This window comes from Beta vulgaris, chromosome 8, assembly GCF_026745355.1.
Source record: "Beta vulgaris subsp. vulgaris cultivar EL10 chromosome 8, EL10.2, whole genome shotgun sequence".
Lineage (NCBI taxonomy): Eukaryota > Viridiplantae > Streptophyta > Magnoliopsida > Caryophyllales > Amaranthaceae > Beta > Beta vulgaris.
In genome coordinates this window covers 8,926,861-8,949,762 of record NC_079209.1, presented here as the reverse complement: position 1 = coordinate 8,949,762, position 22,902 = coordinate 8,926,861, and the positions used below count along the sequence as shown (strand labels likewise).

The window sequence follows — 22,902 nt, the reverse complement described above, 5'->3', positions numbered from 1 at the left end:
CATGATCATCTTCTGTTACTAAATGACTTTTGTGAAAGAAACTTGGATGTATATTTGTGCTATTTTACTCTGGTTCTGTAATAACTAAACTGTTTTTTCGGTTTTTTCACCAAATGCCCCCGCGATTTCACGAAATTCACCGGGTACTCTCGCACTTTTGAAAATACACGGGGTACCCCCTCAGTTTTACGATAATACATCCAAATGCCCTTAATGACTAACGGCGTTGACCGCCGTTAGTCATTAACCCTAATTTCTATTTTAAAACCCTAATTAACCCTAACCCTAAATACTAACCTTAACCCCTAAACTTAAACCCTAACCCTAACCCTAACCCTCCCCCACCTTCTCACCACCCTCCCACCACCCCAGCAGCTCCCCCCTCCCCCACTATCCCGCAGCTCCCCCACCCAAGTGGATCGTCCCATAGCGCCCCCACCCTCCCCCATTCCGGCCAAATCCCCCACCTCCCCCATACTGGTCAAATCCCCCACCCTCCCCATCCCAGTCAAATCTCCCCCTCCCGGTCAAATCTCCCCCTCCCCGCTAACTTTTGCCGCTTATGGGTTGTTCACTTCCACGAAAAACACCGACGACAACAACCTTAGAGTGACGAAGAAACGCCGACGAGGGGAGGGGGACGGCGTGGGCTGCGAGGGTGGCGGCTGTGAGGGTGGGGGTTTGCGGCTGTGAAGGTGGGGGCTTCGAGGCTGCGTGGGCGAGGGGGTGGGGAGTGGGGAAATCGACGGGGGTGGGGGGCGGGGGGTTGCTGAGGGTGGGGGAATGGGGTTGCTAGGGTGGTCGCAGATTGGGGGAGGGTTGGTGGCTGGTGGTTAGGGTTAAGGTCATAATTAGGATTAGGGTTAGGGTTAGGGTTAGAGGTAGGAGTTAAGATTAGTGGCTAATTAGGGTTTTAAATTAGAAAATTAGGGTTAATGACTAACGGCAGTTAACACCGTTAGTCATTAAGGGTATTAGGGTGTATTATGTTACAACTGAGGGGTACCCCGTGTATTTTCAAAAGTGCGGGGGTACCCGGTGAATTTCGTAAAAACTCGGGGGCATTTGGTGAAAAAACCGCTGTATTTTTTAAGATGTATGTTTTCAAACTCCACTCTTAGAGTCAACTCATATTGATGGGTTGACTCCGGCAAGTGACAACCTCCGTATCACTTTTCTCTTGATTTGCTTCCACTAATGCTAATTAGTAAAGCTTAGGTTAATTTATGATGGGTTAAGACGGAGGGCGGTTACAGAATCTCCCCTCAAACCCTCATGAGCAGTAACTTTTAAGGAAACAAGACTCGTAACATTATTCACAAGAATTTTGCCAACTTCTTGCTTTAAATAGCTTTAAGATTTAAGATTTAATATTTAAAATAAAATTTGCAGGATTACTATCCATGACGCATGGTACGATTCATGCAATAATCCATGCACATGTACTGCACTCGTAGGTTATTTGCTGCACTCAACACGATGAGTCAGAATAATAGCTCGACTAAAGAATCACATGGTCTCCTGATTTTTCATATTAAATTATGATTATTGAATAAAAAATATATCTAAATATTTAGAGATAATTAACCTAATAATACATTAGCTTAATTCAATAAACGACCCAGTTATGGGCTTAAAATAAGGTTTGAAAATGTTTTAAAAAACTGTTTTGAAATGGGTTTTCAAGATATGTTTGAGAATGGACTTTGAAATGGATTTCAAAAGGATTTTATAGGCTTGTGAATTTAGTATGCTTTGATCACATGAAAACTTGTTAGAATATGTAATTTAAATCACTAGTAGAATAATTGCTTATTGTTGCGGTTTCACCTATACGCAACAATATATCACGTAAAAAGAAAAGGAAAAATATAAAATAACCAAATTGCTGCAGTTTCGGCAGAAAATCTCAACAATATAGTTTAAGTGGAAATTTTTTGAATTTTTTTTACTATTTGAACAAACATATTGTTGCGGTTTCTAGCAAAAATTGCAGCAATATATTAAAATAATATTGAAAAATATTATTTTAATATATTGCTGCGGTTTTGGACAAAAACCGCAGCAAAATGTCCTTAAAAAGTATTTTAAAATGCTAGGGTTATAAACCCATCTCTCTAACCCTAATCATTATTTGTGCGTCTCTCCTCTCTCCTCTCTCACGCCTGTCCTCTCTCCTCTCTCCTCTCTCACGCCTGTCCTCTCTCCTCTCTCACATGTTCTCACGCCTCTCCTCTCTCCTCTCTGCTCTCTCCTCTCATCCTCAACTTTGTCTCACGCGGCTTATTTGTGCATGTTCGTTCAACTTTGTCTCCTCTCTCACATGTTATCAATTCGCTTCTCTCTCTCCGGCGAGGTTTGAACTTCGCGTGGTGGGAAGGCTTTCACCGTTTGCTCGTTCGTTCTTCACGCCGATGTGTTTTGTCCCTCATCGTCGTCTGCTCGCGTGGTGGGAAGGGTTTCACCGTCTGCTCGTGTGGTGGGAAGGCTTTCTCCATCTGCTCCCTCTCTTTCGTCCTCACCGGCAAATGTGCAACATAATTTTTCATTTTTTTTTTTGTTTCAGAATTTTCTGTTCTTTTTCGTTTTATTTTTTTCATTTTTTTGTTTTTAGAATTTTTTGGTTTTTTCCCCTTTTTTTCGTTTCTTATGATCTGTTTGTAGTTTTAAGATTTCTTTTTTATTTTCAGTTTATGATATTTTTTTTATTAGTCATTTAGTTATAGTTGTTGTTTTTTTGATTTTGATTTTTTATTTTTTGATCTTTTGTAATAATTATGTAACTATGTTTTTTTTATCTTTATATATTAATAAGATTCATATGTCATTTTATCTTTTTTTTATCTTTATGTATTAGTGAGATTCATGTCATTTTATCTTCAGTTTGTTTAGAAATTTGGTGGATAGTGGATGGGTTAGTTGCTTGCTTTTAATATTTCAAATTTAATTGCAAAATGCAATAATTTTTTTTACGTGTACCAAGATCTATTACTGCGGTTTGACTAGGAACCGCAACAATAGGTTTAACATATTGCTATAGTTTTGGGCCTTTGGCTAGGAACCGCAACAATATATTGAAATATTGCTACAGTTAAAAACCACAACAATATATTATTTACCTATTGTTGCCCCCTTAATTGCTACGCGGCCAAAACCGCTGCAATAGCCCACTTAATGACCGCAACAATAAGCAAATTTTCTACTAGTGAATACATAAGTTGGCATGTGGCTATCAAATATTTTTTTATAAAATGTATATGAGATTTTTATTATTCGAAAAAAGCTTAGGTATGTTTAATTGAAAAAGATAGAGTATCAGACTCATTATAATGAAAATATGACAAAAATAAAAGTGTTTGAACTAACTAACATGAGACACACATAAAATTACATTGCTCCAGCTATTTTAAGGCAATGTGAGTAGTTAAAAATTGAAAAAAGTGCTTTAAAGACACCAAGTGTATATTCAATAATCAAGAAAAGGAAGGAAACTCTATGCTCAAAACAATATCGAAATAATCTTGAATTAATATATAATATCTTGAATAAAGCAAAGAAACGAACCTCAATCACTTAAAACTTAAATCCTTAACAAGAGATACGTTAAAATAATGCAATCAAACATTCATTTAGCAATGTAATTAACTCTCTTAATAGCCGTATGAAGGGCTTGGAGAATATGTAGGAGTCTCGTAAGTTGGGGTGTAAACTGGTGACTTGTACACATGGGATGGGCTGTAAACTACTGTCTTGTAGTCTGAAGATGGGGTGTATATTGGAGATGCGGTGTAAACTGGCGACTTATACACAAGGGATGGGCTATATAATGGTGCATTGTATTCAGGAGATGGAGTGTACACTGGTGACTTGTATATAGGGGAAGGATTGTACACTGGAGATGGGATGTATGTTGGTGACTTGTACACAGGGGATGGGTTGTATATTGGCGACACGTATACTGGAGATTGGGTGTAAACTTAACACTTGTAAATAGGGGATGGGCTTTATACTGGGGCCTTGTAATTTGTAGATTGAGTGTACACTGGTGACTAGTACACGGGGGATGGGCTGTAAGTTGGTGCCTCGTACAATGGAGATGGGGAGTATGCTGGTGACATGTAAATAGGGGATTGATTGTAAACTAGTGTCTTGTATACTGGAGATGGGGTGTACACAGGTGACTTGGAGATGGGCGATGGGCTATATACTGGAGCCTTGTATACTGGAGATGGAGTGTACACTGGTGACTTGTACACGGGGGATGGACTGTAAACAGGAGCCTTGTATACTGAAGATGGAGTGTACACTGGTGACTTGTACACGGGGGATGGGCTGTAAACGGGTGCCTTGTATACTGGACATGGGATGTATATTGGTGACTTGTATATGGGTGATGGACTATATACAGGTGCCTTGTATTCAGAAGATGGGGTATAAACTGGTGACTTGTACATGGGAGATGGGTTGTATTTTGGAGATGGGGTGTATTTTGGTGACTCGTACACTGGAGATGGACTATAATATTGTGACTTGTATGCTACACATGGTGGGGATTCAGGTGACTTGTACACGGGAGATGGGCTGTAATCTGGTGACTTGTACACTTGAGATGGGCTGTATACGGTTGACTTCTAGATGGGGGATGGGCTGTATATTGGTGCCTTGTATACTGGAGATGGAGTGTATACGGGTGACTTATATATCGGTGATGGGCTGTAAACTAGTGACTTGTAGACGGGTGATGGGCTGTATACTAAACATGGGGTGTACACAGGTGACTTGTAGACGGGAGATGAGCTGTAAACTAGTGCCTTGTATACTAGAGATGGTGTGTATATAGGTGACTTGGATACGGGGGAAAGGTTGTAAATTGGTGCCTCATATACTGGTGAATTGTAGACGGGGGATGGACTGTAAACTGGAGATGGGGTGTATACAGGTGACTTGTATACGGGGGATGGGCTGTAAACTGGTGCCTTGTATACTGGAGGTGGGGGTATATATAGGTGACTTGTAGACGGGTGATGGGTTGTATGCTAGAGATGGGATGTATACAGGTGACTTATAAACGGGGGATGGGCTGTAAATTGGTGCCTTGTATACTGGAGATGGGTTGTATACAGGTAACTTATAGACAGGGGATGGACTGTAAACTGGTGTCTCTTATACTGGAGATGGGGAGTATACTGGTGACTTGTATACAAGGGATGGGCTATAAACTGGTGCCTCGTATATTGGGGCCTTGTAATTGGGAGATGGGGAGTATTCTGGAGATTTGTATACTGGAGATGGTAAGTACTCTGGGGACTTGTATACTGGGGATGGTGAGTACTCTGGAGACTTGTATACTGGAGATGGTGAGTACTCTTGGGACTTGTATACTCCCTCCGTTTCCTAAAGATCTTCCTTCTTTCCATTTAAAGGTGTTTCCAAAAGATCTTCCCTCTTTTGCTTTATTCCTTATTTGGCAAAACAAATTTCCCTATTTACCCTCTCATGTCACTATCATATGGTCCACCATTACATTATTAATTCAATTTTACTCCCTTTCTTTCACCTACTTTAACCCCTTTTTATTTGTTTATTTATCTTAAACCCTTTCTCTCTCCTACTTTACTCACACCATGCCCCACACAACTTGATTTTTCTTGGTATCTGTAGGAATAGTAAGTGGGAAGATCTTTAGGAAACGGAGGGAGTACTTGAGATGGTGAGTAGTACTCCGGGGACTTGTATACTGGAGATGATGAGTATTCTGGGGACTTGTATACTGGGGATGGTGAGTATTATGGGGACTTGTATACTGGGGATGGTGAGTAATCTGGGGACTTGTACACTGGAGATGGTGAGTATTCTGGGGACTTGTACAGTGGAGATGGTGTGTATTTAGGTGATGGGGTATAAACGAAGAGTAAGATGGTTTCTTGTATTCGGTAGCAGGGCTATAGGAATCACTAGCAGATGAGATTGCCACTAAAGTCATGACAAAGAAGGTCATGATAGCAGCACGATTGAGAGCCATTTTGATGGAATGAAGATAAAGAGATGAGTTGTGGAATATTTGGTCTGAATATGGGCTTTATATAAGAATGGCTTGAGTGGCATTTCATGACCTAAAATCATTAGTGGAGAGCAAGTCTTCAATGATATATTTGGGTGACACCTTCGTAGCACGATTTAGCCAAGCAGAAAAGTTGAAATTGACTTTCGTTTTAAAACTGTTAAATGCAACATTATGTACAAGTATTACCTTTATGACCTCTATCATTGAGAAGCTTAAAGGTTATTTTATCATATTATACCAGGAGGAGACTCCAAAGGTTAATGATGATAGCAATTCTGTTAATTGGTTTCACGTATTCGAATTATTGATTAAAAAAGTTATTTTGTTGAATCGTCCAATTCTCCATAAGAATTGTATGGGGGCTGACGAAGTTCCATACCGGTTCAGTAGATACCGGTCTAATAGCTTTTGGGCTTACGAGCCTGGGCTAAGATCCATTTTATATCTCCAGCGCCTACGGGCCTAAAAAGATATATTTTGGGTAAAAGATAAGAATATATCCTAAGGGAATATTCTTGGGAATCTCTCCCGTGATTACCGGGCCCAACAATGAGATGGGCTTAATCAAGTCCCTATAAATACTCCGTTGATCTGAGTCATAAGGTACGTACACGAATCCCAATACATTATACTTGAGAGCTACCGGCTTCTAACCTAATACTGACTTAGGCATCGGAGGGGCGTTCCTCGGATCAACCCCCGAGGCTAGTTCACTTATTCTATTTTGCAGGAATCCAACCCGGCTTGAATACAAGGACTTACCGGTTCAGAACCCTATGATTTGTCCCATACCGGAACAATTGGCGCTAGAAGGAGGGGGGAACAATACCTTGTAGTCTAAGCCATCCCTTGCATCCAAACAACCCTTATGGATCCTAAGCAGCCATTAGGGATGCCGGAAACCGATGAGAACAATGTCCCCATTGACCAACCCCCCCCGGGGTATTCAACTCCGCTGCCGGCCGCTAGGCACACTCGACCGCCTGTGAACACTAGGAAAACTCCTGAAACTCCCCAGGAAGACATCTTCCACACCTTACAGAATATGTTCACCCAGAGCAACTCAGAAGCGCAGCGGAAGTGTTTCAGGCAATGGCAAGCGGAACTCCACCGACCGGTCCCCGGCCAAAGCGACCCTTGAGCAGAGCCCGCAGTCCGGTGAGAAAACTTCGTACACCATGGACAGGCCGCCAAGGTGAGCGAGACCGGCATGACCAGGATCAGGTGGCGCATTCGAAGACCCCCACAGAGCAGGTGGGGAATGAGGAGGAAGAAGAGAAGAAGGCGCAGGATACTGAGGTTCAGCAGCATTCCTCCCAGCCGAGAAGCCGAAGTGAATACCGACGTAGAGCCAGGTGTCATTACAGAATTCCCCCTTTTCCACTGCAATCCTCCAGGAGCCCATGAAAAAATTGAAAATGCCGACATGCAAGTATGACGGTAAGACGGACCCAGAGGATCACCTATCGGCCTATGAGGGCCATATGATGTTGTACACTGATACTGACTCAGTATGGTGTAAGGTGTTCCCATCCACCTTAACCGGATTAGGGCAGACCTGGTTTAAAAGCATTCCGCCGGCAACTGTGTTTGACTTCCGACAACTCACATCCATGTTCGTAACACACTTTGTTAGCAATAAGCGTCGCGAACGAACGACCGGCGAGTTAATGTCTATTAAACAAGGGGAGACTGAAAGCTTGAGGGATTATGTCGGGCGTTTCAATGCCGAAGCCGTCACCATCCCGACACTGCAGCAGGAAGTAGCAGTACTGGCCCTAATGACGGGGTTGAAAGAGGGTACCCCATTTCGCAGTTATCTCGGCAGAAAAAAGATGACATGCCTAACAGAAGTCCTGGGAAAGGCTAATGACTTCATTAGGGGGGAAGAGTTTGACAAGGCAGCTAACGCAAAAAGGCCAGTGGCCATAGAAAAAGACAAAGAGAAAGACAAAGATAAGGATCGCCGGGATGACAAATACCGGAAGGATAAAAAATCGGAGAAGGCTGGAAAATAAGGTCAGGAAGGACCTGTCCATGGAGAATTTCGAGGGAAGGCCGGCAGATCAGCCGAGGCCTAGCCCTGCGGGGGAAACGGAAGAAATCAGTTTGGAAGAAGACAGACCTGACAGAACAGTGAAAATCGGATCTGATTTGGGTGAAGAAGTGAAGGTCAACCTAATTTCCCTGTTAAGAGGGCATGCTGACATTTTCGCCTTCTCGGCAGACGAAATGCCGGGCATTGATCCGGATTTCATGGTACATCGCCTGAACGTGAACGAGGATGTAAGGCCGGTAAAGCAAAAGAAGCGAAACTTCTCAGCAGAAAAGAACGCAGCTATTAAGGTGGAAGTAGACAAGCTGCTGGCGGCAGACTTTATTGAACCCTGCGACTACCTGGAGTGGTTGGCAAATGTAGTAATGGTGAAAAACTTCAATGGGACATGGCGCATGTGTGTAGACTTTACCGACCTCAACAAAGCCTGCCCAAAGGACTGCTACCCGTTGCCGAGGATTGACCAGCTGGTAGACTCAACTAGCAGCCATGCACTGTTAAGTTTCATGGATGCTTTCTCAGGGTACCACCAGATAAGCTTGCTCGAGTCCGACAGGAATAAAGCGGCCTTCATCACAGACGCGGGAGTTTACGCCTACAAAGCAATGCGTTTGGGCTCAAAAATGCCGGTGCTACCTATCAAAAGCTGGTAGACAAGATCTTTGAACACCAAAAAGGCAGAAACGTAGAAGTATATGTGGACGACAGTATAGTTAAGAGCTTAACTGAAGAGGACCATATAGTTGACCTAGAGGAAACATTCGAAACACTCCGGCAACACCAAATGAAGTTAAACCCGAAGAAATGCGTGTTTGGAGTACGATCCGGTAAGTTCCTAGGCTTCATGGTGAGCGAAAGGGGGATAGATGCCAACCCGGAACAATTGGCGCTAGAAGGAGGGACATCCAAAAGCTGACAGGGAGGATGGCGGCCCTAACAAGGTTCGTTTCCAAATCAGCAGAGAAGGCCTTGCATTCTTCAAAATACTCCGAGGAAATAAGAAGTTTGAATGGCGAGAAGAGCAGAAGCAAGCCTTCGAAAAGGTAAAGGAGCACTTCCAACGACTGCCCACCATAACCCGGCCAGAGTTGGGGGAAAAACTGCAGCTATATGTGTCGGTAACCGAGAAGACGGTCGCGGCGGTGTTACTGGTGAATCGGCAGGGCAGCAAAGCCCATATACTTTGTCAGTCACGTACTTGCCGGAGCGGAGCAAAGGTATGAACTGCTGGAAAAAATGGCCTATGCCGTCTTGATTGCAGCAAGAAAGCTGAGACCATACTTTGACTCCCACACTGTCCAAGTCCTCACCAATCAACCTTTGGAAAAAGCCCTCCACAAACTAGACACCACAGGGAGACTATTGAAGTGGACAATCGAGCTGTCGGAGTTCGACATAGAATACCGGCCGCGTACCGCGATCAAAGCCCAAGCTTTAGCAGACTTCATAGTGGAGAATCGAGTTGGATGGATCAGCAGCCCAGAGTGGAGCCGGAGCCGGAGTGGTTATGACATCTCCGGAAGGGGAAATCTTTGAACATGCCATCCGCTTTGGGTTTAAGGCCTCCAACAATGAAGCTGAGTACGAAGCAGCCCTGGCCGGACTAAGTCTGAGCATTGCGGCTGGAGCAAGAAACGTCATCATGATCGGACTCACAATTAATCTCAAGCAAATTGAGGGACGTATGAGGCCGAGAACCGGTAATGCAGAAATACCTACATCTGGTAAAGAACATGGTAAAGGGACTGCAAAGCTTCGAAGTACAATTGGTCCCAGAGCAGAAAACTGGCGGCAGATGCCTATCAAACTGGCAAGTTCCAGTCTAAGTGACAAGAAAAGGAAGTCAGGGTGGAGACATTGGTAGAAAGAAGTATAGAAGTTGTCCCAGCGTCCGTAACACAATCACTACCGAACCAGAATGGTATGAGGGTATACTGGCATATAAGCTCAAAGGTGAGCTCCCGGAAGATAAGATGGCGGCGCAAAAACTGAAAAGGGATTCTGTCTGGATTTGCATCTTTCAGGAAGTTGTACAAGAAAGGGTTCTCACTACCTCTACTAAGGTGCGTCACGGCCAACGAAGCGACAAAAATAATTGAGGAAATTCATGAAGGAATATGTGGGAACCATATCGGCGGTAAAGCATTAGCACTGAAAGCGCTGCGAGCAGGGTTTTACTGGCCTACAATGCTGACGGATGCTCAAACCTACGTGAAAAAGTGCGATAAGTGTCAAAGGTTCGCGCCAGTGATCAACCAGCCGGCCAATGATCTCCAGCCGATTTTAAATCCAATCCCTTTCGCGCAGTGGGGGATGGACATTATAGGGCCCTTTACGCCGGCATCCGGGGGAAGAAAATTCTTAATTGTGGGTATTGACTACTTCACGAAATGGATAGAGGCAGAGCCACGGCAAAAATAACGGCTAATCAGGTAAAGAAGTTTATCTGGCAGAACATCATCACTAGTTCGGCATCCCGATGGGAATAGTGATGGATCATGGCGTCCAGTTCGATTGCGGTCCGATACCGACTTTTTGCGTCCTTACAGCATCAAGTTCGCCTACTCTTCAGTCTGCCATCCGCAAAGCAACGGCCAGCCGAAGCCGCAACAAAGCAAATCCTCAATGCCCTAAAGAAAAGGTTGGATGAACTGAAGGGGCATGGGCCGACATGGTACCAGTGCTGTGGTCCAACAGGACCACTGAAAAGGAAGCCACCGGAGAGACGCCGTTCAGGCTAGCATTCGGGGCAGAGGCGGTACTCCCGGTAGAAGTAGGGCTACCCAACTGGCGGATCCGGAACTATGAGCCCGTTTTTGAATGAGCAAATCCACAAGGAGGACTTAGACCTCTTGCAAGAGGTCAGATTGGCTGCAGAGCTGAGGTCGGCAGCATACAAAGACCGGATAAGCAAGGCCTACAATAAAAGAGTGCGAAGCCGTCCTATCTCCAAAGGAGACCTTGTCCTCAGGACGGACAGCAACAGGAAAAGCCCACGTGGACGGAAAGCTTACGGCCAATTGGGAAGGACCTTACTTGGTCAAAGAAGAGATAGTACCAGGGTCATATCGGCTCGAAGACATGGCAGGCAAGCTGTTGAAAAATAGTTGGAACGCCAGTGTCCTTAAGAAATACTATGTTTAGTTAGAAGATGGGCAATGTTGCCAGTAGGAGTGAATAATCAGGCGCTTGTGCCGAAAAGATTTATCAGTTAATTGTAGGCAATAATTCCGGCATAGCCGGAAGAGCCGTTTTATCTTAATAAATGAGCATCTTCCACAACATCAGTCAATGCCGCCCCTCCATTAAAGCATTATTGATTAATCAGTCAATGACCTTAGGGATCTGCTGAATTAATCAATAGTGTGAAACCGGTCAAGACCTTCGTGGATCTGCCGGTAAAAATAAATTAAGCATTATTGATTAATCAGTCAATGACCTTAGTGGATCTGCTGAATTAATCAATAGTGTGAAACCGGTCAATGACCTTCGTGATCTGCCGTAAAAATAAATTAAGCATTATTGATTAATCAGTCAATGACCTTAGTGGATCTGCTGAATTAATCAATAGTGTGAAACCGGTCAATGACCTTCGTGGATCTGCCGGTAAAAATAAATTAAGCATTATTGATTAATCAGTCAATGACCTTAGTGGATCTGCTGAATTAATCAATAGTGGAAACCGGTCAAGACCTTCGTGGATCTGCCGGTAAAAATAAATTAAGCATTAATCCGTCAATGCCCATTAAAATCGGTCAATAACCAGAAACATGCGGAAAAACATAAAAAATATAAAGACGATACGAAAGTCCATCAAAAACTGTACTTCATTAATCAATGAAAATTAACAATCCTAGAGCTAAGCAGTCAACCACATACGGTATGACCGCCAAAAGAAAAGCAAAAAGCCGATCACAGGCGAACGGATTTACAGAACGGTAAAGATAGTTTGGCTGCCCAAGAAAAAGAGGCATGGTTGCATAAAGCACACCACCACAAAGTGACCCAATACAAGAAGGGCAAGGAGGAAGGCTGAGAGTCTACTTGGTTTGCTCTTCCCTCCTCAGAGCCGTCAACAACAAACCACTGGCTCCTCCAGAGTAGGATCGGCATCAGGGTTGGCATATCAGCGGCGTCGTTGAAGCCTCTTGCTCCTCTTCAAATTCAACTCTGGGGTCAGCATTGGCGATGTCGGCTTCAAAAACGCCGGGATCCAGGTCCTCACCTTCAACTGGTAGCCCATGGACGAGGTTGGTATGCGCCTCCTCAATCTTGGACCAGTCGAAGTCCGGGAAGGTTTGACGAACACATCTCATGGCCGCAGACCAGCCGCCGTTGTACCGGTTGAGTAAGCGGCTTACAAAGTCCATACCCTTTTGGTACTCCTTAACGGTGACGCGCTCCAGCTCTTTGGCTTCAGAAATTTGCTCCCGGAGAAGCCTAATCTCCTCATCCTTATTGAACAGGACCAGAGAGTGATCTTCCACCGCCTTTGTGAGGGTGGCATCAGCCTTGCTCTCCGCAGCCAGCGCGTCATTCTTCTCGGTAATTGCCGCAAGCAGCTCTTGCTCCTTAACGGCCATTTACCTTCAGCTCCTTATTCTCCTTAACTTCGTTGAAGTAAGAAGTCTGGAAGTACCGGTAGAAGTCGCAGAGCTCTTTACCGGACTGGGCAGACTGCAAAAGGCAAAGAGAAACAGAAAGGTCAAGACAACAATAGACCGATAGCAAACTTGCAAAAGAAAGGGTAAAGATTGTTGATCTTACCAGGGCCAAATTATGCGCATGCGTGGCGGCAAGCGTATAAACCTCGTCCACCGGAATGTCGTATTTAAGCTGTGTAGCTTTTAAAATACGGTATCCCAGATTCCCGCCCTTAAGGGGACGGTCCAAGAGCAACGATTCGTCGTCCAAGACAGTCATCTTTGGATCGAACTTCTCGCCATTCTTCACCGGAGAGCGAGCCCAACGCCTCTTCAAAACATCCGGCATCTCCATCCGGTTCGCTCTAGATAGCCCTGCTTTCTGGGCTTGGCGAAGGACTCCAGGCCGGGAACCATATCCGGCAGAGTAAGTTGCTTATAGATCTTGGGCCGCAGGGAGGAGGTGCCTACCTCGGCAACCCGGCCGGAAAGCAAGGGGGGGCAGTGGAAACATTAGTTTCCTTGTCCTTGCCACCCTAGAGGCAATCTTTTTGGCCGCCGGCTCGGCCCCCGTCTGCTCCAGTTTCCTTTTCCGGGCCTGGACCTCAGCCTGACGGCGTTGCAGGGGAATAGTATCCCTGACATCGTCGTCAGTGCCGGATCTCCGGCCAGACCCCCGGCCACCTCGGCCTCCTCGGCCGCCACCTGCCGGCAGTTGGATAGGGACATACTTGCTTGCAGGCTTAGGAGGCATGTTGCTCAAAGGCCGGTAAGATTTGTCGACGTGAAGGGCTTCACGGATCAGGAAATCCTTGCCTACAAAGAAGACGAGATCCAGTCAGAAAACAGCAACAAAAGCAGGCAGATAGCTAACAAAAGCAAAAAAAAACACACCGTATGGGTCAGACCGGCAGAAGCCTAAGGCCGACAAAGCCGGGTTAGTAAAAACATAGCTGGTGTGAGGAAGCCAGTACTTGGGAACTGGTATCCTCTTCTTGCCTCTCAGCGCCGGGATAGAGTCCGACGCGAAGTAATCAAAGGCCACCGTTCCCGGCGGGTTAAACCCCTATCCCTGATATGTTCCATGCGAGAACGGGGTTTAGTCCATTGACGTCTCAAAGGGAAATCATCAGGAACACGCACCCAGAAAAATCGGCCTCTCCAGAGCTTGAGGGAGCTAGGTTTGGGGTAGACCGTTAACTTACCCGCTTTCGTGTATATCGACATCCACCCGCCACGGCCCTCAAGCTCGTTATCCCGGGACTTCCTTTTCTTCCCGGCCCCTTTACCCTTGGCAGAGCCGTCTTCCTTAATCCAGTGGAGTTTGCGGAAGAGGTTCAAGGTTTCCGGAAAACCCTTATAACGGACCACCCAAGCATAGGCCATCAAATTCCGCCATCCTAAGGGGGTCAGTTGGGCCAAACATATGTTCCAGGCTTTAAAGACCTTGACGAAAAAGGGATCCAAGGGAAATCGCAGTCCAAATCAAGCATGTGGGCATAAATAGCCACATGACCGGAAGGGCAATCTGTTACACGGCTTCCTTCAGCCGGGAGGACTAATTTGTAATCGTCCGGAAAAGCAAAATATTGGGGACCCTTAATCAGAAATTTGCTTTGCCGGCAGGTCCTAGCCCAGCCACTATCTAATTGAACACTACCAGCACAACCCTCATCAGTGGGCGGCATGAATAGTTCCGCTAGGGTATCCTCATCAGAATCCTCAGGGATTATCTCGGGAGGGTCCTCTCGGTCAGAATCCGACTCAGCTTCTAAGGTGGTGGACTCCTCATCCGTCCCCGCTACATATTTTTCTACACTCTCTACCGCATCTGAGTGGACAGGATAGGCCGGAATCTCCCTAGGTACCGGTCTATAGGATGTCTCACCCACCTCAAAGGTAGAGCGCCTGACAGGAGATGAGCCGTGAGGAAACATTTCAGGGGAATGTTCAGCTAAACCTCTCATGGTTCCATACTGACCTAAAGCCCCGGCTTGTCCCAGTACCATCTTTAAGGGGGAGGCATGAATGGCCGGCTCCACATCTTGTCTACCGGAAGTACTACAATCATTCTGGCTATTTACCCTATGTTCTGAAGTAGGAGTAACCAGGGAGAAGGGGTAACCTCTACAGACCTAATGGAGGTGTTATCAGACTCGGCATCACTCTCACTCATAGAAGGAGACTTAGATATGTCTTGGGAATCAGAATTTTCAGAGTTGGACGACATTATAAATAAGACGGTATGAAAGATGGAAAAAGTTTTGATAAAATACCTGGAAGTAAAGACGCGAAGGGAAAATACACCGGAATCAACGATTAGCGTGAGGCCGGAATGAGAGATCAAGCAAATACCGCCAAGAAAACGAAAGGATTTTGGAGAGAGAAAGTCCGATATGAGCGCATCACAAGAGAGAGATTGCAAGAAGTGAGAACAGAGGTCGCACAAGAAGTATTTATAGGAAAAGTCGTGGTCGAGATTAAGTGAAGCTTCGTCTTCCCGACATGATCATGCCACGTGTTTTAGTAGCACCCAGCTGTGAAGCAATCACTCTTCGAAGAGCTTCAATGTAGGTGCGCAGCTCGAGGCGACCGTTGGAATTCCCTGACAACGATTCGCATTCTCTCGCTAAAAGTAACTCATCATCTCCCATAACGGTTTGCAACCTATTAAACCGGATATGCCTATAATAGTCATACCGGCTTGGGGGCTAGTTGTATGGGGGCTGACTAAGTTCCATACCGGTTCAGTAGATACCGGTCTAATAGCTTTTGGGCTTACGAGCCTGGGCTAAGATCCATTTTATATCTCCAGCGCCTACGGGGCTAAAAAGATTATTTTCAGTAAAAGATAAGAATATATCCTAAGGGAATATTCTTGGGAATCTCTCCGTGATTACCGGGCCCAACAATGAGATGGGCTTAATCAAGTCCCTATAAATACTCCGTTGATTTGAGTCATAAGGTACGTACACGAATCCCAATACATATATACTTGAGAGCTACCGGCTTCTAAACCTAATACTGACTTAGGCATCGGAGGGGCGTTCCTCGGATCAACCCCCGAGGCTAGTTCACTTATTCAATTTTGCAGGAATCCAACCCGGCTTGAATACAAGGACTTACCGGTTCAGAACCCTGTGATTTGTCCCATACCGGAACAAGAATATCTTGCTATGTTACCTTTCTATTAGTTTTTAAATATTTATTATTGTCACGTATTTAATTTAATATAATCTAATATCGTATCATATCATCATATTATAATAATATATAAAGCCGAGTCCTATATCTAATGCACAAGGTGGATATATATGACATTCTCATTAGATGTCATTTGTCGCGCTTTTAAAGTTTCATGTCTATATTTTTAAAAATAAATAAAGTTTCAATAATAAAAATACATATATAGAGTTCAGGATAAGAAGAGATAGAGTTTGGCTTACAATATAATGAAAAACCATTAATTATAGTAAATTGATTATAACTTTTAACATATGTTTCGAAAATTTATAATTCTTGTACCATTGGCAAGTATTTAAAAAATATTTAAAACAAGATCCATTTATAATTTTTTTCAACTCTACAATAACGAAATGTATAAGATGAGATATTTACTATAGTAATGTATGAAAGTAACCTACTAAAATTAGAATTAGGGGTGTATAGGAAGTTTTCCTCTCCAACTTTTCTACGAAGAAGTAGTCAAACTTATTAAGTGTCATGTCATTAATTTTTTAAACTAGTTGTTGCACCGCGCGCGGCACCCCAAAATGCCATATATGCGATATTCGAATAAGGCTAAATCGAATTAGCATATTGAGGTTAAGCTGTCCTCTAAGATGTTTGATGCTTGCAATATTGGTTTTTTATGTGGCAAAACAATTAATTATTTAATTAGGGTGTACACACACATTTTAATTTTCCTAAAGTTGATAATTGAAGAGTATAAATTGGCACTAAAACTTAATTTTAAGATGGAATTTGAACCATAGGTTGAAAATGTGGTCTCTGTCGCGATCGTGGCAACAATCACGGCTATACCGGAATAGGGATGATGTGTTTGTCGTACAACCAAATATCGGCTCGACCATGAGATATTCCTTGAACTCGCCTAAAATGTGGCTTTTTTACACCTATAAAATTGTCGGCAATATTGGTGCAGTAGATTTGAAAACCTTTACAACATGGGTGATACGAGACGTTGCGACCTTGCTTGGACACCATGATTTAAACAAATAAGGAATTAGATTGATCTCATTGTTTGAGATAAGGAGCATGAAACAAATTTTTGAATTTGATACAAATTATTCACAGGATTACAAACAGTACCCATATCATGAAACTTGGGATTAAAAGAAGCATGTGAACCAAAAAAAAAGAAAGCCAGAGATCATGGTCAACAATCCGGGTTTCCACGTTGAGCACCCTTCATCCATCTCTCTCCTCTACCGTCACCGAAGAAGATGGCTTATAATGACTAAATTTTGACCATTGCAAACAAGTCAACCTCTCGAGTTAAGCCACAATATCTCAAAAAATAAAATTACGTTTTCCTCCATCAATTTTCAAATATATGGTTTACAGATAAGGTAATTAGTCTTTTCTATCTTCATCTTCTCCAAATCTAGTCGTTGTCAGCAAGTTGAGGTGAGTTCTCCTCTTTTACTCTTCTCCAAATCTAGTCATGTCCGAGTGAAACTTACACTGACACAAATTCTGTGTCGGTGTTATGTCGTACTGACATCGGTATATAGCAAAATTTGCCTAGTCTGGGTAACAAAATCCTTATCTACCAAAATCCCCAATTCTAATATAGACTTAGAGTGAACTATAATTCCTCGCACTAATAACAATTGCTTGCAACTTGAATTCCAATATAAATTACTGTTAGAAAAAAAATCATTTACATCTCAACTTAGATAGTGTATCTAAAATACTAAAATTAGTCTAGATTTAGCATATTGAATATGAAGCTATTGTTCTAAGATGTTTGATGCTTGCACTTGTAATTTTGCTTGTAATTTTGATTTTTTGTGGAATAGCTATTGATTACGTACGATACCAAAGATGTAGAACTAAACAAAAGACTTAAAAAAACACTAATATAAAGACAAAAATGGATAAAATTGATACCAAAGAAGACTTTCCATTTAGTGAACCAAATTACATAGAAGTTCGATTGCTGAAGAAGCACAAATTATGTAAGAAAGGCTATTAAAACTTCGTGTTTTTTTCCCTGAAGTACATATTTTCATAACTTATTAACTTCAATTCGCTAAAACGGAAGCGTTTCTCTAGAACATGAATAAGTTTCATAAAATTTCTAGATATCACACAGCTAATAACCTTAAACTATAGGAAAACGAAGCATTTTTCCAATACAAAAGGATAACTAATTCGAGTAAACTCTAGGAAACAAAGCATTTTTCTAGTACAAAAGAATCAAGCTTCACAAAAGCACATGATTTATCCCTAACATTAGTAACAACCACTTGCATTTGCATGTACTAACCAGTTTTTTGGCACTTTAAACCACTATTAAGCTCAACAAAGATAGAAGTAGGATTGTACCATGAGGAATTAAGGGGTATGGCCTGTTCTTGAGGTTTTATTTCTTCTTTAACTTCGAACAAGCACACCCTAACTTGTACATCGAGTCGATAAGTTCAGATTTGTGGAGACGTTAATGCTACGTAAGAGGTTGATCTTGTGAATTTCGAGAGAACCCAAAAGCAAGTGCCAATTATTAGCACAAGTACTAATTGCAGCAAGAGTCAAAGACAAAAAGACACCAACCAAAATATGTAGAATAAGCACAACCCTATTTGCAGAGGCACGGAGGCAATACAACACGTTTACAACATCCCCTGTATTTCTACTTTTATTTTTTTAGTAGATAACATCGAACTTCCCCTTTATTTCTATAACACTCAGATCCGACACGGTTACATGAATAAAGAGTCTGAGTAACATATATTTCCATGGTAATTCTAGATACCAGCTAAGTAACTACAACAATATAAGCATAATGCAACACAATTTTTTTTAGGTGGGGTGGGGGGAAAATGCTATTGTTATGAGTTAGTACGGAATTGCTTAAATATGGATGCGACATAAAGGAGGCACATAATTGAAAATTTAGACAACCATACAACAACTTCAATGTTAATAAGTGCAAAAATACATGCTAAGTTCTCAAGGAAAGAAAACTACCATTTCAATGAAGGTATCATCTCATGATATCCCTCTAACCTTAGTAATAATTAGCATTTTAATGTTAAATATGTTAATAGATAAAATAAAACTCAGGCCTCCTTGTTCTCCTTATCTCAATATATAGAAGCAAAAATAAAGATTAACTTACCACTTTAGTTGTTTGTGACTAAAAATTCCAACTAATCCAGCAATTTCCCATGTTCATTTGCTTCTAATCCTATCTCTGAACAAATGACTGGAATTTTGAGTACAAACTATTGGTCAAAAGAAACATGAAATAATAGAAAAATTAAATCATGACCTCCTTGTTCTTCACATCCCAATAGAGCTCTGACCTCTTAATTCTACACATCTCAATAGATACTCCATTGCTTATAGATGACAATTGACAACATGATTTTCAAACTCAATATTATGACATAGAAAAAGCTTAACATTGCTAAAACACATATAATGGAAATTTAAAGTTGTTATTCATTCAATCTATTTCATAAAAATTAGCTACATATCCTTTTCTTTAATCTCCTTTTCGAGCACTTATTTGTTTGACTATCAAAGAGTATATTCTACCATTGCACATTAAGAAGTTCCAAACACCTCATTGTTCGAGTTAGAAATAATTATGTCCATGAAAAATAGAAGTTTTACACAAATGCACAACAAACTTGTTTAAAAGACTTGTCAAGATTCAAAAATCTTTTCTGCATATTTTAAGTTAGGCTTACAAAAACGAAACTTCATTAGGAAACACCAATTGCTAGGTAATTTACTAAACAATTGGAGACTATACCACATAATATCTTCAGAAGTTTCTATTGCAATACTAATGTTTAAGTAGAGATAAGGAGGATGTTATTAACCTTAAGCTTAGTGATCATAATCAAACTAAAGACCATCATGATAATTTGGGATTCTTTTTATGGAGGTAATTCATAAAACGTAACTTCAATGAAGGTGATTACAGATTAAGATTTTACCAAAAGGTCATCAAAATACATTAATTATGCAACTCTATCACTAGACTCCACCACTGTAATTTGATTAGATATAGTACAAAATTATATATTAAGATTTCAATAAACTATAGTGGCTACTTAGTGATGAGAATCATCATAAGTACTTTCAAGCTCCACTTTAAGCTAGTCAAGAGAGCCATTGGCTCTTTTCTTTGACTTGTCCCTCAACCTCAAATTTTGTATTATAATAAATGAAAGGTGCATTTCCATGTAGACAATATATTGAGAGTTCATCATTACCTAAAGAACCAACATGCATTGACTAGCGAACACTAGAGGAAAAAAAGGAAGGGCTGCGTGTTTTAGATAACGCATCCCTTAGGTATGAAGGGATGCAGTTAGCCAAAAAAACGCAACCCTTCGTATACGGAGGGCTACGGTTTTTAAGGTAACCACAACCCTTTAAGTGAAGGGCTACGAATTTTTCCAAATAACCATAACCCTTCTTTTTGGAAGGGCTGCGGTTTATTGACGATCGCAACCCTTCACTAAAGTGAAGGGTTGCGTTTAGCCCTCCACTTTCGAAGATTTGCGGTGAAGGGATAAACGCAGCCCTTCCCTTTACTAAAAAAATGTGCGCACACTTAGATATACACACACAACACGAATTTTCCTCGCTAGACTCTATCACTCACTGACTCACTCCCTTACTCACTCTCACTCACTTACGCACACTTATTACTCACTAAATCCCTAATTCAACCACTGAAGCAATTGCTTGTGCATTTGTCAACTTCTCACTGCATTTTTCAACCTTACTTCTATTTCGGTCATAGGCCCTTGACACGGTTTTTGAAGTCGGAGACAACAATTTTGAGCGGCACACACTACATTCTATCACTCTGTTCTTCATTGCTTCTACCACTAAATCATAAATAAATGGATTCAACATACTTAGATCTAATATCAAACCATAAAGCAACTCATACACAATTATCATAGTACAGTTAAAAAGTTCACATTTTCATCAGCTCAACTAAATAATTATATATACTTAAATGTTGATATGAAGTTCAATCAGATCCCATCTAAAATTAAATTTAAACTAATAAAAAACCCAATAAAAAGCAATCAATTCTATACTCTTGTGTACTTACGAATACACCGACGCTGACAAAATTATGAACTAATTACTACAATTAATACAATAACAAGCAAAAATCACATCTTGCTCAATTAAAATTCAAAAGTTAATCCTTTGTACTAATGTTTTAAAACTCAATTAAAAACAAAAACGTATACTAACATAAATCCAAAACATTAACAAAAATAAAAAAAATCAACATAAAAAATTAAAAATAAAAACAGATAGAACAATTTCATAACAAATCTTGGGCAAAATTCTCACAGAGAAATTTCAATCGAACAGTGAAAATCGAAAAATCAGAGCATCATTCTAAACCCTTAAAAACAAAAAAAGGATTGAAATCGCATCTAGCTATCATTCTAAACCCTAAAAAACAAAAAAACAAAAAAGATTTGAAACCGCAATGAATTTGAAAAATAAAATGAAACAACTTTACTGATGGCAGGAAAATGAAACGAAATCGCATCAATTGGAATTGCCTCATTGAGTTGTTGGGCTTCGCTGATGGCGTTGTTGGTGAGAACAGGAGGAGATGAAGAGAGAGAAATGGCGGTGAAGACCGCATCCTTTGTTATTTGTTAGGGCGTGAAGAGAGGAGGAGAGGATGATATATAAGAGTCAAGAGACGAAAGGGGGATGAATTTCGTCGGTTAGGGTTTAATGGGAGGAGAGAGATGGTTGGGTGAGAGGTGAGAGATGAGAGATGAAAGGCAATGGAGTGTTACGTTCAGGAGAGAGACTGAGAAGAGGAGGGTCGATAGGGTAAAATGAGAAAGGAGAGGGGTCTGGTAAGTGAAGCGAGAGAGGATACGTTGGGCCGTTTATTTTAGGTCATTCCTTTTGGGCCGTAATCGATCCAGTTGGAATGAACCAGATCAGTTAATGAAAACTAATCCGGTTTTCCACCCAGTCGAAACAGTTAATTGATCAAAAATTTAGTACCCATATTTTGGTGGATTTACTGATCTAGTTTTGAGAGAACTGAGTCAGTTTTATTGTGTCACATAAGGTTTTTTCCACTAGTGAATTGAGTTTTGAAGTAAAAAAAGAGGGGAAAAAGTTGAGACTTAATCTCATCCGTTGATGATTTCGATCCACCGAATGAGATATATCTAGATACCCTATTTCTCCACTCTCCTCTACTCACTTCTACTCTCCTCATTTCTGATTTCTCCATGAGTCCGCTCTCCTTTACTCACTTTTCCTCACATAATCTGATCACCCTCACCACGCCAACACTCCTCACCCAAATCCGGTAATCTACCACCCCAACAATCATCATTCTATCAACCCCCCCTCTAAAGACCACCAGTCCACCAGTCACGCCAAGCCACGACACCACCACCACCATTCATAAGCATAGATTTTCACTCGCCCCCCACCACGCCAACAATAGAATAAGAGCCAATCTAAGTCTTCGCTTCGCTCATCACTAACTTCAACCATTTTGGAGATGTTTTATCTCCTTCGCCTCGCGAATCGAAGAAACCCTAATCCTCATCACCTTGCAAATTCCGTACTATTTTTAGGGGTTTTTATTTTATTTGAAATTAGATTTAGCGGATTAGATAAGATGAATTTGGATAATTCTTGATAATTGCATTTCAAATTTTGTTTTTAGGATCACTTTTTATTTTTTTTTATTTTGCTTATGTCGGTTTATTTTATTTTTGTAGGATCTCATTTTTACTTTTTTTCCTATTCACTGTATAATTAATAATTCGGTTTTTCATCAGGTTCTCCCATGGTTTTTCAAAAAGCATGGGGTACCATTACTTTTTAAAAAATGCACCATGTACCCTTACTATTTAAATAAA

The 22,902-nt window shown here is 41.7% G+C and overlaps 1 protein-coding gene and 1 pseudogene across 1 annotated transcript; one reads left to right on the top strand and one right to left on the bottom strand.

The window, feature by feature from the left end:
• Window positions 1-3,650: 3,650 nt before the first annotated feature.
• Window positions 3,651-7,469, bottom strand: LOC130589821 (repetitive proline-rich cell wall protein 2-like; annotated as a pseudogene).
• Window positions 7,470-7,482: 13 nt separating this feature from the next.
• LOC104901019 (uncharacterized) lies at window positions 7,483-8,082 on the top strand. Its single transcript, XM_010688561.1, has one exon. It carries the CDS (start codon window positions 7,483-7,485, stop codon window positions 8,080-8,082), a length of 600 nt encoding a protein of 199 aa, XP_010686863.1.
• Window positions 8,083-22,902: the final 14,820 nt, after the last annotated feature.